Genomic DNA, 17,193 nt, shown 5'->3' with positions numbered 1-17,193 from the left:
AGTTGTATTAGTTCTTAAGTATTTTAGATATCAGACCTTAATTCAAATACATTTGATGCTGAGGTTTTTGCCTAATCAACAGTTTTTCTTATCCTAGTTTCTAGCTTTCTATATTCCTTTGTCCTGTATTATCATCTGAACCCTCTCTGTACAGACTATAGTTTCATCATAAAAATCATGAGAAGGGAATCTGGACCACTGATAAAGGAAGAACAGGGCTCGAAGTGCTAGATTTTTGTAATTGTTTCTAGGTAAATCATCCATGTCCAGATTTCCTAAATAAATGGTCAAACAAAATTTTAGAGTCTGTAATATATTGCCTACTCATGATAAGCGTTTACTTCCCACCCCTGCCATATTTAAAAGGAGGAATGGCATCCTGAGGAATCTTAAAAGGATCCAGCATCAGAAAACAGAGAAGCTCCTGGGTGCCTACATAAAATAGACCTGAGTTGGTGCTTTGTCCTTGCCTAGTGTATTTAATTATACAAGACATTAAGAATTTAACTTGTTACACCTGCCTTAAAGTCATGTACTTATTTTATATATATTTATATATGCCAAGGAGCACTGTGGTTAATTTTTTCACCCAGTCTGTTTTGTTCCCTTGAGTTTCCATAGTTACTGCTACAATGATTTCTAGATTGGGTTTGCACAGAATAATTTTGCAATAACAATGTAACATCATGTTGCAACCTGCTCATTCCTTGCCTTAATGGAAACCAATGCCATTTCTAGGTATGAAGAAAGATGACTGGTAAAGCTCAACAACCATGAGCAGTGTAACTAAACTGTCGTCTATTTTCAGTAAGCAGAGTTAATGCTTTCTTGACTCTGGAACCTTCATAGATGTCATAGAATTGCTGTTTTAGAACTTATTGAAGTGTTTATCAGTCAGGTCTGACAATTTTTTCTCTCCTACTCAGTAAACTCTAGTGACAGTCAATGATCTCTAGCCTCAAGCATACATTCACCTTGTTATTTAAATAATCTGGGCCCTTACTTACTACCTGTCTGGTCTTCTTATACATTACTCCCCCACCATGCATTCTGCAATCCAGCCATATGACCTCCTTGCCGTTCCTTATCTACTACCCTTTATCACCCCTCTGCTTGCCTTTGCACTGTCTATTCTTCATGCCTGGAATCCACTCTCTACTCACCTCTGCTTCTTGGAATCCCTAATTTCATTTAAAACTTTGCTCATGTACCACCTTCTCCATGAAGCTTTAGATGATCCCCCAGCTTCTAGTGCTCACCTGTCCCAAACTACCTTGTATTTACTTTGCATGTATTCTATAATACAAGCAGCTAGGTGGTACAGTGCTGGACCTGAGGTCAGGAAGATTCATCTTCATGAGTTCAAATCCAGCCTCAGACACTTATTAGCTGTGTGACTCTGGGTATGTATGTCTCATCTTTCTTCTCTTTCCACATAGGGTATCATACCCTTACCTGCCAATGTTCTGCCCAAAGGGAATGTAAATTTTAATCTCTGAAACTTTTTTCATTTTTTTTTCCTCTTAAAGACTAGCCTTAACCCCAAATCACTCTGGTCCCAGACCAAGCCCTACTGGGTCACCATTTGGACCCTCATAGGCACCTAATGAACGTGAATAACAATTGTTTCTGTTTTGGCTAGAAATCCTGAGGGTCTTCTCCTCCTAGATCTTTTTTTTTAAAAGAGGGCATTCTAGGGGGCAGCTAGGTGACGCGGTGGATAGAGCACCAGCCCTGCATTCAAGAGGACCTGAGTTCAAATCCAGCCTCAGACAAATAAAGCTTACTAGCTGTGTGTCCCTGGGCAAGTCATTTAACCTCATTGCCTAGCCAAAATAAAGAGGGCTTTTTTTGCCTCATTTTTTATTAAGCCTTAATCACTGAATGGGTGCTGACTCAGTCAAACTAAGACTTGTAAAGACCAAGGTCCACTGCTGCATCCTGGGCTATCTCTAGTTGTCTTGATCCATATCTAGCCACTGGACCCAGGTGGCCCTGGAGGAGAGATTGAGGCTGATGACTTTGCACAGCCCTACCTCACTTAAATCCGGTTCATTTGCATATCATGGCATCACCTCACTGATGACATGGTCCTCTTTGAGAATGAAGGACAAACAGCCAATCATGCCCCATCATCCGCACCAAATTCACTTGAAAGTGAGACATGACATTTGCTCAAAGGGGAAAAATTAAAGAACATGAACTCTTAACCAAATGAGATTTTATCTCGTTGGCTCTATTGTAAATGTTTTGGGCTATACAGATTATGACAACCCTAAAATCTTATTCTCCTACCATCTTTTCTAGAAGATTAGATCCTCAATCACCACCTGTGGTTCTTCAATTTTTGTTCTCTATCTACTGATTCCTTCCCTACTGCTTTCAAACATGGCATCATCTCCATGCTTTCAAAAAAAAACTTTTAGTGGCATTTAGGTGGTGCAATAGATAGAGCTCTGGCCTTGGACTCAGGAGGACCTGGGTTCAAATCCAGCCTCAGACACTTGAAAACTTACTAGCTGTATGACCCTGGGCAAGTCACTTAACCCCAATTTCCTCACCAAAACACAAAAAAAACCCTAAAAAAACCTTTTACTAGGTTCTACCATCCCCTCAAATTGTCATACTATATCTCACCTCTATTTCTCAATCAAATTCTTTGTGAAAGTTATCTTCCAACTGCTTCCGCTTCTTTCACTCACTCCTCAATCATTTGCAACCTGGCTTCCAACCTTATCTTTCAACTGTAGCTGCTCTCTCCAAAGTTACTGATTATCTCTTATTTGCCAGATCTGGTGATTTGTTCTTAATCCTGATACTTCTCAATCTATGTAATGTAATATATGTATATACATATTTCTGTGTGTGTGTATTATTATGTGGCTATATATATGTATATGATTAAATTATTTTCCAGTTACAAAGGGAAACACTGTATTAGCTTTCCTGTTACTTTGATCACAGCAGAGAAAAACTTTGGTGAGCATACACATCTTTCTATTTTATGCTTCTGCTGATGTGTATGATGAGAGAGGATTATTGTAATCTTGAATGATTTTTTGATGTAAGAGCATTTAAGGCAGTAGCAGCTTGGTGTAGTGGCTAAAGAAATGGACTTTGAGTTCAGAAGACCTGAGTTCAAATCCTGTACTCTCACCTCAGACCCTGAATAGTTGTGTGAACCCAGACAAATTATTTAATTTCCTTGTCTTGGTTTCTTTATTAATAAAATAAAATTAATAAAATAATAAGATCTGCTTTACAGGGTTGTTGTAAAGATCAAAAGAGAAAATGCATGAGAAACACTTAGCAAACTTTAAGATCCTGTATAAATGTTGGCTTGCTATTATTTCATTCCACTAAATCACATGCTTTTTTTATAATTAATGAACAATAAAACAATGGGATCTTGTATTCTCTAAGCCTTTCAGTTAATTGCAAAATCTTAAAGATGCAGTCCATTGTTAATATTACTTGCAAAAGCCTGCTTGTTCCCTAATATCCCTTCATGAAAGATACCTTTTATTCATATATAGCTGACTCACATAGTGATTTTATATAGGTGGTAGAGTAGACATATGGGTCAGTAGTTATTTATGTTTTTCCATTACCTGTCTTTTATGTTGGTAATGGTATTAATAATGGGGGTTTTTTGCTCCTTCTGAATCTTCCCTCTTTCAGATAACTTGTATATCAATCCCTCAGGGCCTCCACAATTGTGTAGGAAAGATGTCCCATGGGAACCTCTGTGGAGCCAAAAAGTCAAGAGCAAATGGAGACCTCAGAACAATAAATCTGAATTCACCAGGACCTAAAGCAGGGGTCTTAAACCTTTTTTGTGCTGTGGACCCCTCTGGTAATTTGGTGAAGCTTATGTGCCCCTAATCCCAATAATGTTTTTTAAAATATCATATACATAGGATTACAAAGGAAACCAATTATAGTGAAATATAGTTGTCAAAATATTTTTTAAAACAAGTTCATGATCCCTAGCATCTGTTGGCTAGTGGGTGTCTCCCTGAAGCAGCCATCTTCTGTAGGGGACCCCTCCATTAGGGAGTTGCCTCCCTTAAGGGGCTACAACCTCCCTTAAGGAGGAGATTGCCTTTACTTAGAGGGAAAAAAAAAGTTCATGGACCCTACATTAAGAATGTGTGGTCTAAAGTAAGAGTGGAAAGAAGGCAAAACAAGTACATACATACCCAGTGGAGCAAAAGGAGAAAAAAACAATAGCCAAACGTAGTTGGAAATTCAGGTACCTGAAGGGGAAAAAAACAGCAAAACGAAAGGTCGTGACAACCTGAAAGAAAATAGGAAAAACAAGAGAAGAAACATAAAGAGCAAAAGAGCAACAGAAGAATATCATGGAAATAAAAGGAAAAGAAGATAGGAAGAGAGGAGGAATAGAGTAGGGAGGCAAGGAGACAGAAGGGAGTGGCAGAGAGGCAAGATGTACATAACATTTTTCTGAAATATTGATCTAACCTACCAGAAATTTTGTATGCTCCCCCAAAAAATTGACTAGCAAATTTTAGTTTTATTCTTTTGCTGCTAGATGTTCAAAGGGAAGGCAACTTGAAGTAATATTAATAACTTGAATTTAGGAAGTGTTTTAAGATTTGAAAAGCATTTTTTTCCCCCACAGTCCTCTGAGGTAAGTAATGGAAAGTTTGTTATCCCTGTCTTATAGAACACCTACTTTTTTTTGTTTAGAACCAGAAACCCTTTCTGTTATAGTTATCTCCAGATAGGAACTCTTTCTCTTCTCTCCTCTCCACCATCACCTGCTAACTGCCTGTGGTGGGGTAGATTAAGTGTGACTTTCATTGAGGCATAACTGAAATGGACATGCTGTTCTGATATCAAAAATCATAAATAGAGTGATCCCAAAATAGACTCAGAATTAAAGTACCTTTTGTTAGACAGTTTCATATTTCTCTAGCCTAGCACAAATAGCTATCTCATTTGCCAATATTGCCTTCTCTGTTTATTTACAGTTCTGTCCACTTTGTCATTTTATACCTAATGGAGATTCAAGCAACACCAGTGACAGTTTGATCCGGCACCTGCAAATCAGACACACAATGTTTTATGATGAATTTATTGTAAGTAAACACCTTCATCTTTTTTTTCCTTAAATTGTTATGGTAATTAAATCTTCCCCCCCACCCCAAATCAGACAAACAAAATTCAGGGAAAAAAATTATCTGAAGTCTTAGGAGCTAGTATTTGCTAAGACTATGAAAACATACTTCATCCATTTCAGATATCCCCAAATAATTTAGGTGGGCAAGAGCTACCCCCCCCCTTTTTTAAAAGTTTGCGAAGAGGATTGGCTGTTCTCATCTGAGCTTCATAGCTCTGTGAGTTAGGTACTCCAGGTACCTAAGAGCAGCTAGGTAGCACAGTGAATGATACGATGTTTGGCTTGGAGTAAGGAAGACCTAAATTCAAATCATGCCATAGGCACATAGTAGCTGTGGGACACTGGACAATTCAGTTAACCTCTTTAAACTTCAGTTTCCTCATATGTAAAATGGAAATATTCATAGCATCCACTTCACAATATTGTTGTGGCGATCAAATGAGATGACATGTACACTGCTTTGTATACTTTAAATCCCAATGTAAATGCTAGTTATCATTTTTGTAGGTATTACTTTCCCATCTTATTTTTCTAATCCCCTCATTTTTTAATTAAAATTAAATAAGTGTATTAATTCTTCTAAAAGATTTCTTTCACTTTCTAATGATTTTCCACTTTTCCTCTACCAATAAAACTCTCCCTTACAACAAAGTATATGTAAACAAAATAAATCAACCTTGGTCATGCCTGACAATATACTGTATAGTTCATTCTATAGCCCACCACTTCCCTGGTGAGGGGAGGAAACCTGTTTCACTAACAGTTCACTGAAGTTAGAATTAGTCCCTTCATTCCTCAGCTGTTGTTTTCCTTTACATTATTGTGGTCATTGTGTAAATTATTCTTCTAGTTTTGTTTACTTCACTCTGTATCAGTTCATAGAAGTCTTCCCAAGTTTCCCTGAATTCTTTATATTTAGGGAATATACTGCATGATAATGTTCCATTAAACTAATATGTGTTAGTTTGTTCAGCAATTTTCCAATCAGTGGGCACCAGCTTTGTTTCCAACTCTTCACTTATCATGAAAAATGCTACTACAAATATTTTTGTATTTGTGAAACTGTGGTTTCTTCTGATCTGTCACTCTGTTAATTCAGATCATAACCCTTCTGAGCTTTATCAAGACTTCATGAGGTGCAATGACAAAAAGAATTCAGATGTTGATGAACTTTCTGATTCTAAGAGTATAAGATGTGTACTCTATCACCAAGCCAGCATATTTAGCCTTTTTGGCAGGAACCTCTAGAACTTGTACTGTTCTGGGAAACCTTGGAATAAATCAAGGTCATTTGCATGTCAAGAATAGTCATGAATGGGACTTTGATGGAGATATAGAAATATAATGTTAAGCAAAATTATTAGCTATATTGGACAGTGGTTGTTCTCCAAAGCAGGGGAGATAAGCCTCTTTCCAATTTAGATAATATTAGAGGTGAAAATAATTCACTATATAACAGAATCACATTTTAAAAAGAGAGAAAGATATATGTGTATGTGTGTGTGTATGTATGTATGTATGTATGTATGTATGTATGTATGAATGAATGTATGTATAGGGGATGGGTAAGTAGTTCAGTGATAGAGAGATAGAGTGCTAGACCTAAAGTCAGGAAGACCTGAGTTCAAATGTGGCCTCAGACAATAGCTGTGTGACCTTGAGCAAGTCATATAACCCTATTTGCATCAGTTTCCTCATCTATAAAATGACCTGGTGAGGGAAATGGAACCACTTCAGTTATCTTTCCCAAGAAAACACCAAATTGGGGTCACAGAGTCAGACACAACTGAAAATGACTGAACAACAACAACCCCACAATATGCATTTTTTAGATGATATAATTCTATTTTCTTATCAAATTAAAGTCAGAGTAGTGGTTATCAAGTCTAGTGAGATAGCTTATTGTGTTGCTCTACTTGTTTGATGTTATAATAAATGTAACTTTGTCTGCTATGCATGAGCCTAGCGTTTTGTCCCTTACCTTAATGGAACACAAAATTGGTTTCATTTCATCTCTTATAGTTGCAAACATCCAAAATACTAGGATTTGAGGTGATGGAACCCAAACTAGTTATAAATAGAGTTCCATATTCTTTAGGTAGATATGTATATAGTTTTCTTCATCAGTAATGGAAATAAGCACAAAGTAAGTAGGGTCTCTAATTCTGCCTAGACATATGTAGTATTGTGTGCAGTTTAGATATGAAGAAAACACTTTTAGCAGAATTAATGTGTTTAGGTAGAAAAATCAGTTTGATTTTCCCTTAAATATAGGAAATAATAATAGCTTGTGCATGCATGCGCCTGTATATAATATAGCATCTATTCTGTGCTAGACGCTGTACTAAGTGCTTTACAAATATTAACTCATTTGATCCTCACAACAACCCAGAGAGGTAGTCACTATTATTATCACCGCCATTTTACTGTTGAAGTAACTGAGGCAAAAATGGTTTAAGTAACTTGCCCAATGTCACACATCTAGTAATTGTCTGAGATTTTAACTCTGGTCTTCCTGACTCTAAACCCAGATGTCTATCCACTGTACCACATAGCTGTTAGGAGAGTACTAAAAGTAGATTTACATATAATTTTTCAAAAGAAAATGTCAATGTAAAATACATCCTCATAAAATCTCTAAGTTAAAAATTTGATCATTGCTCCCTTAACATAGTCATTTTAGAGTTTTATCTTTTTACTAGGCTTTCAAATCTTCTTACTATGGTAACCCATATATTTTGCAAAAGGAATGAACAACAAGGATGAGATATGGAAGTGTGGTATACCCAAATCTTAGGAAGGGATTAAATGGAAAGACCTGGGATTACTGAAAGAAGTGTGCAATATAAGAGAAATTGAACAAGGCAAATAATTTGTCTCTATGGGATTCTGGGTAAACCATAAGGCCCACTTCGTTTTGGCAGAGAATACTACAAGGCTGCAATGTGGGTGAGCCCCAGGTAGTCTCTTTGGTTCCATACAAGTCAAGGTTCAAGGTTAAGAATGGGTGTGTGTGTGTGGGTGTGGGTGTATAGGGGTGTGTGTGTGTGTGTGTGTGTGTATGTGTATGTATGTGTATGTATGTATGTGTGTGTGTGTATATATATATTTGTGTAAATATATATGTAAATATATATTTGTGTAAATATATATGTATATATTTATTACACTTACATACATTCTTTTTTGTTTTTTAACTAGAGGAGTAGCAATGGCATAATGTTTTGAGGACTAGTCTTGGAGTCAAGAAGACCTGGGTTCAAACCCTACTCTGACACATACCAGCTTTTTAATCATGGGCAAGTCATTTAACCTCTAATGAAAAGTTAGCTGTGTGAGACTATGAGTTATTGAAGAGTTGCTGATTCACGTGGGTGGGAGGAGTTTCCAGACTAGTGAAGCCAAAGACTGAGACCCAAAACATTATTTTGTGTTTTCCCTTGTGGATTTCAGTTGAAGTCTTTTGACAGCTGATGGACCATAGACTTCAGTTTGGAGATCACTGACTTAATAGGATTCAGTTCCAGCTCTGACTCATAATGGGGCATATGCAGAGCTTGGGAGATTGTTTTCTTTTCCAAGTGTTGACATTAAGGCAACCCAAAATAGCATTCAGTACTACAACTGAGAGCCTGCAAATCATATTCCAACTTCTGCTTGGTCCCGTTGATTTGATTTAGTGCATGTTTGTAGGTGGAACCTAGTAAGGTCTTGTTGGCTGCTAATTGGTTTGATAATGATTATGCCTGTCACTCTGAACTGATGGTACTCACAGGGCAGATTGGATGAATTTAGAATTAAAAGTCAAAGCTATTTAGAAAAAAAAACAGTACCTATCATCTTGCTTATCTAAAAGTATTTTTTCTCCATTTCAGGACTTTAATATATTAGAGGAAGCTCTGATCCGAAGAGTCCTAGACCGGTCGCTTTTAGAATATATGAATCATTCAAATAGCGTCTAATTCTGCCAGTAGGAGGAAAGGTTTTCTACGAATTCCTTTGCACAGTACACTAAGATGCTGCTTTGACAATTAAAGGGGAATCTTCAGCCTTTAAAAAGAAAAGCACAGATGTAACAAACCTTTAATGTTTGTATGTGTCTGTTATTATGTTTATCTGAAAATTTAAAAACCGCTATCCCTTTGGTGATTTATATCTATATTCTCCTGTTGAGATTTTCTGATACTTAGTAGTAACAATTATCTATATCAGCCAGGAGGTTTAGGGTGGGTACCAGTAGGGAGCATGCTTGAGAGAGGAGTTCTTGTTGGGCGATTAGACAGATTTTGAGGGGGATAGTGCCATAGATGAGTAATAAACTGCAAGACTGACAGTGATAAACATCAGATTGCTTTATATAAGAAGATAAAATATGAATCAACAACTTGTTGTTATTTAAGAAGAACTTGGAAATAATTTCCATTCTTAATATCTAGTTTCAAAAATACTATTATGAATATATAATTTGATGGAAATAAAGAAAGGAATTGGTAATTGACCCTTTAACTAAGTTGAATGCTGTTACTTAGTACTGTAACAAATACTGTAATAGGAATGTATTCTTAATGCTTTCATTTTAAAAATGTATCTACCACAAGCAGAATATTTTTCAAATATTGGCAGTTAATTTTAATTATTATTAAGAGATTTCTATAATGTAAATAAGTTTCAAAAAATTATGGCCTGATATTTTACATGTAAAAATAACCTGTATGACCGTAGAATTTTTTTGATGCAAAACTCCTAAGGGTTGATTTTTCAACTAAAATGGTTTGTTGAACTATGAAGACAATCTGTTCAATCCCTGAGGGTAAAATTTTATTCAGCTAAGTTTCAGTTCAGTGATTCTAATAAGGAATGGACCCTTCTGTTTATTCCTTCTCTACAAGGGCTAATTATAGTATGGAAACTTAAAGAGAAAAGAAAAGACTCTCATTTCTTTAGAGTCCTGGTTACCATTCTCAAATCTTTAGATCTAATACATATTTGAAAATATTGGAAGAATATATAGGAGCTGAAGAGTACAGAGACATGAAATCCAGGAAATCCAAAATCTTCATTTTGGGAAATTAATTTTTCTTTACTAAAGAGCCTAGTTGAGTTTGACAACCTCTGTCTTTCCTTTTCAGTAGAAGTCTTATTAAGATAGACTGTAGAAGGAAAAGAAAGGATTCTGAGTCATCCAAAACTGGATAATTAGTTTAAAATCTAATTAGCTTAGAAGAAAACTTGGAGATGATCAAGTTAAACCCCCATTTTTATACAACAGGAAGTAGACACAGAAAAGTGATGTGACCTGTCTTAAGGTTATGTAGCTCCTTATCTTTCTATTATATCACTGTAATTAAGAAAGAAAAGAACAGTATTACCTAGTATTGACTAATCTGCTCTCTAAGCTTTAAGTTTTTGCATCTGTAAAATGGGGGTAAATAATACCTTCCCTGCCTACCTCATAAACCATTGCGAGGATCAAATGAAAGGAGGCATGTGAAGGTGCTATAAACTGTAAAGCACTATACCATTACAAACTGTCATTAATTCAGACTGCTGGTGAGGTCATCTTCAGATTTCACAAAAATGTTAAAGCTCAATTTTTAATAACATGAAAGTTAAAAAAAAGACAACCTTATAATGTAAGCAATATATTTTAGCTTAAATATATTGTTTTAAAGCCTCCCACATCTAAATTCTTCCTCAGATCCCCTTTTGTAATGTTTTTTCCACTGTGATCACAGATTAGGAACTATTTATCAATGAACCTTCTGTGTTATGTGAATTTTACACCAAAATAATTACAAAGGGATGATTTAAGTCAGCATTAAAGTGACTTAAAAGATAAGAACAACAAAAAATGTCCACTTGTCAGCTCAGTACTCTTCCAGCTGCCCAGTGGTGCAGTCCAAAAGAGAAAACACTTGTGTTTCTTTGAAGAATCAAATTATCCCACCCTTATGTGAAAACTTTGGGTGGGATAAATGTTCTCTGAGATTATGTCAACCCAGATTATGAGTTGGAGATATAGGTTGAGTATGAATAAGTGATGGAGACAGGTCTAGAATTTCAGCTTCCCAGGCCTTGTCCAGCTCTACAGTCACACTACTGTGACGTAAGTGAAGCTTACTATCTTAGATTCATGAGGCAAGTAAGCTTATTGTTATTGAAGCTAATGAAAGGTGACAACAATGCGGTTTGTGTCCATAAAGATAGAGGTGCTAAGATGTCTTAAGAAACCCACTCTTGTTTCATTCCTCAACAATGAAATATGTAATTATCAGAATTTAGAAGTTAACAATTTTTGATTTTCTTTTGTAAAGATGTCTTATTATGAGAAACAAAGGATGGCAGGACCATTGCTTTTGTTTAAAGTGACTGTTCATAAATGCTGACCTTCAATAAATGGTCTTCCTAAACCTACCCTGATTTTGTGTTCTCATTCAGAAACACCTACAACCCTATAACAAGGTGATCACAATTAGAGACCTTTCATACATAAAAACTCAGTGGACAAAGGTGGGATGGAAATGAGCAGTTTGCAAAGAATGAGCTCTGTGATCTTACCAATATTTGTTGCTCTGTTACGTGTAGCTATCAAAATTTTCCCTTCACCTCTGCAATCTCTCCAGAGACTTCCCAATAAAATCTGGGATAACAGCTGTTACTGCCAACCTCACATCTTTCTCTTTGCTGTTTGGTACCCTAAAAAAGGGAAGTATATTTTTCCTCTCTCCCCTAGAATATCTTCGTGTTGTTTGTCCTTCATTCTCAAAGACTAGACACCCAGTTTTCATCTGCTGTTACCAGCCTCAAAACTACTTAGAGAAAGAGAGCCTTGAAGGGCCTATGCTCTAGAAAGTTAATAAGCATTTATTAAGTTTCTGTTATGTACCAGGACCTGTACTAATGTGCTGTCCCCTCCCCCATACACTATTCATTATTTTATTATAATTACATAACATTCAAGTTTCCAAGCAATTCCTCTTCATTTACATTGTTGAAGTCATATATATGTATTTATTTTGCTGTTTAGTCTGCATCAGTTCATATAACATGCTTCTCTGAATTCTTCAAATTCATTGCTTCTTATAGAAACAAAATATTCCATTATATTTATGTACTAAAATTTGTTTAATCATTCCCCATCGATAAGCACCTGCTTTGTAAGTTCTATGCAACTCCTGGAAATGAACATATCTTTAAGTTACTTGCAGTGGCACTCTGCATACATTATCTCATTTGATTTGATTTGATTTGATTTGACTTTCCCACTACACTGTGAAGTGAGTGCTTTTATTCTCATTTTAAAAGCTGAGGGAACTAATCGAACAAAGTGTCTGAGGTTGGATTAGTATGATCAAAGGACCTTGGAGAGTCTTTTCTAACTTTTTTTTTCTTTTAAATTCATTGATACATTTTATTTTGACATTTCCCAACAAACACTTAAGCAAATGTCCTTAAAAAATTCCATGAGTTTATAAATAGAGAGCTCCTTTAACTTTGACATTATGGTACTAACATTGATCTTGTATTTAACCTGAATCTGGTCTCCTTATTTCTGTTGTAATAGTCAATATGTAAATTTCCCTTTGTGTTCTGTTGTCCTTGCTATATTATTTTATGTACATCTTCTCATGTTTCTTTGAATTCTTCATACTCATGATTCCTTACTGAATAGAAATATTTTATTATGTTTATATGCCATAGTTTGTTCATCTGTTCTGTAATTGTATGGTATATATTTAGTTTCCACATTTTTTCATTATAAGTAATGCTAATAAGAGAAATGATTATTTTTCTCTTATACTAATAACCAAATTAGTATTGAGGTTTTTTTTCCTTTCTATTTTCCTCATCCAAGGACCAGTCTTTGTAGGTCAGTCTCTGACTGACTGGGCTCTTGATGAGATTGGTCTAGTCCTCCAAGAACATTCTCTTCAATCTTGGGCAGGACCCCACCCATCTAGAAGAGTTTATTTCTGATTAAAGTGTAAAGAGGATCTAATCTAGGTGAAGTGCAGCCTTAAAAGCTCACACCCTTGAAACCCCACCCCCTCCTAACCTTTGTTCACTTGAGTGGTCTGGGTGAGATGGATTCTTTCTTTTTAGGTGCTTAGAGGTGCTGGGAGTACTGGAGGCTTGAGTCTCATGATCAAGTTACCATCTCAGCAGAAGTAGGAAGACTTTTACTCCACCCCCACATTAGAAAAGGTCCATCCACCCACTGATTGTTCACCAATCACCTTGATCTCCCCCTGGCAAGGGCATCCACTTTTCCAAAGGTATTTAAGCATTTGATGAGCTTTGTGGTCTTTCTCTTTGGTTATCAAGAGAGACCACTGACTATCAATGTATTATTTGATAGTCTAATAAGTTGATTATTAATTACACAGAAGCTCTGTCTTTCAGGCTTTTCATTTGTCTCGATACTGTGAACATTTTTGGTCATATAGGATTTTTCTTGATGTCAATAACCTAGCTTTATCTTAAGAGATTAGAAAATAGGTCCAGATAAAGTCACTAGCCTAAAAGAACATGTCTAGTAAGTAAATAACAGGGATTTGAGCCCAGATCTTTTGGCTACAGATACGGAGTCCTTTCTGTACCAGTTCAGTTCTGATTATGTCAATACTAATTAATATATAAGGAGGTAAATGCCTAATAGCTTCAGGGATAAATCTTTCAGAAGCCAACCTTGTTTAACTTTCTGTTTAGGAATAGGAAGGATGTTCTCCACCTTAATATCATCATTCCTCTTAGATCTATTTCTGCCTTTCTAGACTAGAATTTAACCCTGAAACTCCCCTCAACTTCCACTTCCTTACCCTGGAATGTCACTATGCCTTGCTGGCCCCTTTTATCCAATGAACCTACTAGATGGTACAGTAAATAGAAAGCTGGACTTGAAGTCAGGAAGACCTGAGTTCAAATCTAACTTCAGATACTTACTATGTGACCATGGGCAAGTCACTTTGCCTCTATTTACGTCTGTTTCCTCAACTGTAAAATGGGATTAATAACAGCATCCACCTCCCAAGGGTTGTTGTGAGGATCAAATGAGATAATAATTGTAAAGCACTTAACACAATGCCTGGCACATAGTAGGCACTTCATAAATGCTTGTTTCATTCCTTTTATTGGTTCCTCCTAGGGCCCTTATTTTGGGGAGATGTCCAGGACCTCCAGTTTGCTGTCCCTTCCTACCTCTGCTTTTGATTTTTCTGGACATCTATACCATTCTGATCCTCTCCCCAAATACCTTCCTACAGCCACTTTTTTTTACTCCCTTTTATGTATTTGTCTTCCTCCATTAGAAAGCAAAACTGCTTGAGTTAAGAAGTTCTTTCTTTTCCCTTATATTTGTAAACCTAGCACTTAGCACAGTGCCTAAAACATAGTAAGTGCTTAATACATGCTTGTTGCCTCTATGTCCAGTTGCTGTTCAGTCTTTTCAGTCTCTTTGTGACCCCATTTGGGGTTTTCTTGGCAAAGATAGTGGAGTGATTTACCATATCCTTCTCCAGCTCATTTTACAGATGAGGAAACTGCAGCAAACAATTAAAGTGATTTGCCCAGGGTCACAAAGCTAAGCTAGTTAGCGTCTTGAGGCCAGATTTGAATTTAGGAAGATGAGTCTTCCTGTCTCTAGCCCCAGCACTCTATCTGTCACACTACCTAACTGCACCCAATGCCTTAGTATTATACTATTTAATGTTTTTTTTAAATTTTGTGTGTGTGTGTGTATATATATATATATATATATATATATATATATATACATATACACACACACACACACACACACACACACATATATGTATACATACACATATACTATTTAATGTTAAAGAATTTCATGGATATATACTACATTCCTTTTCTAACATTCCTAAAAGTTGGAAGGGCAAGTCTAACTTTTTCTCAAATAGAGTAAGATAAAATCATTTCTTCCTCTACCCTCATTGCATAATGCCCTGTTCCATTCAGTAAAATGGGGGGAGGGGGAAAGAGGATATTCTCTATCCTTTTGTTATTGGCAAAATATCTCCTCTCAGAGCTCATGTGGTTGGTAACTGTTGCCAAATATGTACTTTCCATAATGCAGAAATTCTAGGGGTAAAAAGCTAGGTTTTATTTTTATGTTACAGCATGGGGTCAGGCCTCAGAGAAAATCCGAACAATCATAAGGATTCTGACAATGCTCCTTATAGGCAAAATTATGTCAGAATGACAGAGAAATAATTCTTTTTCATATTACAATCATGTACATTTCTTTTAGGCCATAATTTTTAATTAATTAATTTATTTTTAGTTTTCAACATTCACTTTTAAAAGATTTTGAATTCTATATTTTCCCCCTCCCTCCCCACCTCCCCAAGACAGCATGCAATCTGATATAGCTTATACATGTACAATCATATTAAACATATTTCCACATTAGTCATGTTGTGAAAGAAGAATCAGAACAAAAGGGAAAAAACACAAGAAAGAAAAGAAAAGGGAGAGAAAATAATATGCTTCAATCTGCATTCAGACTCCATAGTTTTTTCTCTGTATATGGATAGCATTTTTCATCATGAGTCTTTTGGAATTGTCTTAGATCATTGCATTGCTCAAAAGAGCTAAGCCTATCAAAGTTGGTCATCACATAATGTAGCTGTTACTGTGTACAAAGTTCTCTTGGTTCTGGTCACTTCACTCAACATCAGTTCATGTAAGTCTTTCTAGGTTTTTCTGAAATCTGACTGCTCATCATTTCTTAAAGCACAATAGTATTCCATCATAATCACTTACCACAACTTGTCCAGTCATTCCCTAGTTGATGGGCATCCCTTCAATTTCCAATTCTTTGCCACCACAAAAAGAGCTGCTATAAATATTTTTTGTACATGTGGATCCTTTTCACTTTTTTATGATCTTTTTGGGATACAGACCTAGTAGTGGTATTGCTGGATCAAAAGTGATGCACAGTTTTATAGCCTTTTAGGCATAGTTCCAAATTGCTCTCCAGAATGGTTGGATCAGTTCACAACTCCACCAGCAATGCATCAGTGTTCCAGTTTTCCCACATCTTCTCCAATATTTATCATTTTCCTGTTTTGTCATGTTAGCCAATCTGATAGATGTGATATGGTAGCTCAGAATTGTTTTGATTTGCATTTCTCCAATCAATAGTGATTTAGAACTTTTTTTCATATGACTACAGATAACTTTAATTTCTTCCTCTGAAAATTGTCTGTTCATATCCTAATGATGGGGTTGGGATCTGGGCCCCAGAAAGGAAAAACCCTGGACTTTCCCACATGGCCAAATCTCTGGAGTTCTCCTGAGGCTGTAATTCCATACCTCCCTATGGCCTCAGGCCACTTCCCACCCTTAATCCTAGCTAGGATGCTTTCTCGATTGGCCACAGGGTCCAGGTCCCAGGAGTTCTGCTCACCCCAGTTTGGCCACTCCTAGGTCCCTCCCACAGTTTTTATCTATATAAGGTCCACCTTGTCTCCATTAAGATGCTTAAATTCTTAAAATCTAGCCATGGGCTGAGATTCTTATAATCTAGCCATTGCTTAGATTCTTATAATCTAGCCACTGCTTACTCATGTTCAGACTCCTTAAGAGTCTGCCCAATATGATGGATGTTCTAATAAACCTTGTCTTTGGCTGAAAGAAGGCTTGGATCGAATTCTTTCGGCCCGGACCCACGTGTTATGATTTTGGGGTCCCAGAACCCCTGAACCCCTAAACTACATCACTTTGACCATTTATCAATTGGGGAATGACTTGTATTCTTATAAATTTGACTCCGTTCTCTATATGTTTTAGAAATGAGGCCTATAGGGGCAGCTAAGTGGTGCAGTGGATAGAGCACTGGCCCTGAAGTCAGGAGGACCTGAGTTCAAATCCAGTCTCAGACCAAACATTTGACACTTACTAGCTGTGTGGCCCTGGGCAAGTCACTTAACCCCAATTGCCTTAAAAAAAAAAGAAATTAAATATATCAGAGACACTGGCTATAAAAATTGTTCCCCAGCTTTCTGCCTAATTTCTTAAGC

At 36.4% G+C, this 17,193-nt stretch overlaps 1 protein-coding gene across 2 annotated transcripts in view; it reads left to right on the top strand.

Annotated features, from left to right (window-relative positions):
- Window positions 1-11,560, top strand: part of RNF125 (ring finger protein 125) — a 34,476-nt gene extending 22,916 nt beyond the window's left edge. The window contains exons 5-6 of one of the 2 annotated variants that reach the window (XM_020992548.2): window positions 4,998-5,105; window positions 9,022-11,560. In XM_020992548.2, the coding sequence (XP_020848207.1) occupies window positions 4,998-5,105; window positions 9,022-9,108 (195 nt within the window). In that variant the 3' untranslated portion in view covers window positions 9,109-11,560. The other variant, XM_020992549.2, reaches the window with a different exon arrangement.
- Window positions 11,561-17,193: the final 5,633 nt, after the last annotated feature.

This window comes from Phascolarctos cinereus, unplaced genomic scaffold (assembly GCF_003287225.1).
Source record: "Phascolarctos cinereus isolate Bilbo 61053 unplaced genomic scaffold, phaCin_HiC Scaffold_4;HRSCAF=312, whole genome shotgun sequence".
NCBI lineage: Eukaryota > Metazoa > Chordata > Mammalia > Diprotodontia > Phascolarctidae > Phascolarctos > Phascolarctos cinereus.
The sequence above is the reverse complement of the archived record's forward strand: the minus strand, read 5'-3'. Positions and strand labels throughout refer to the sequence as shown.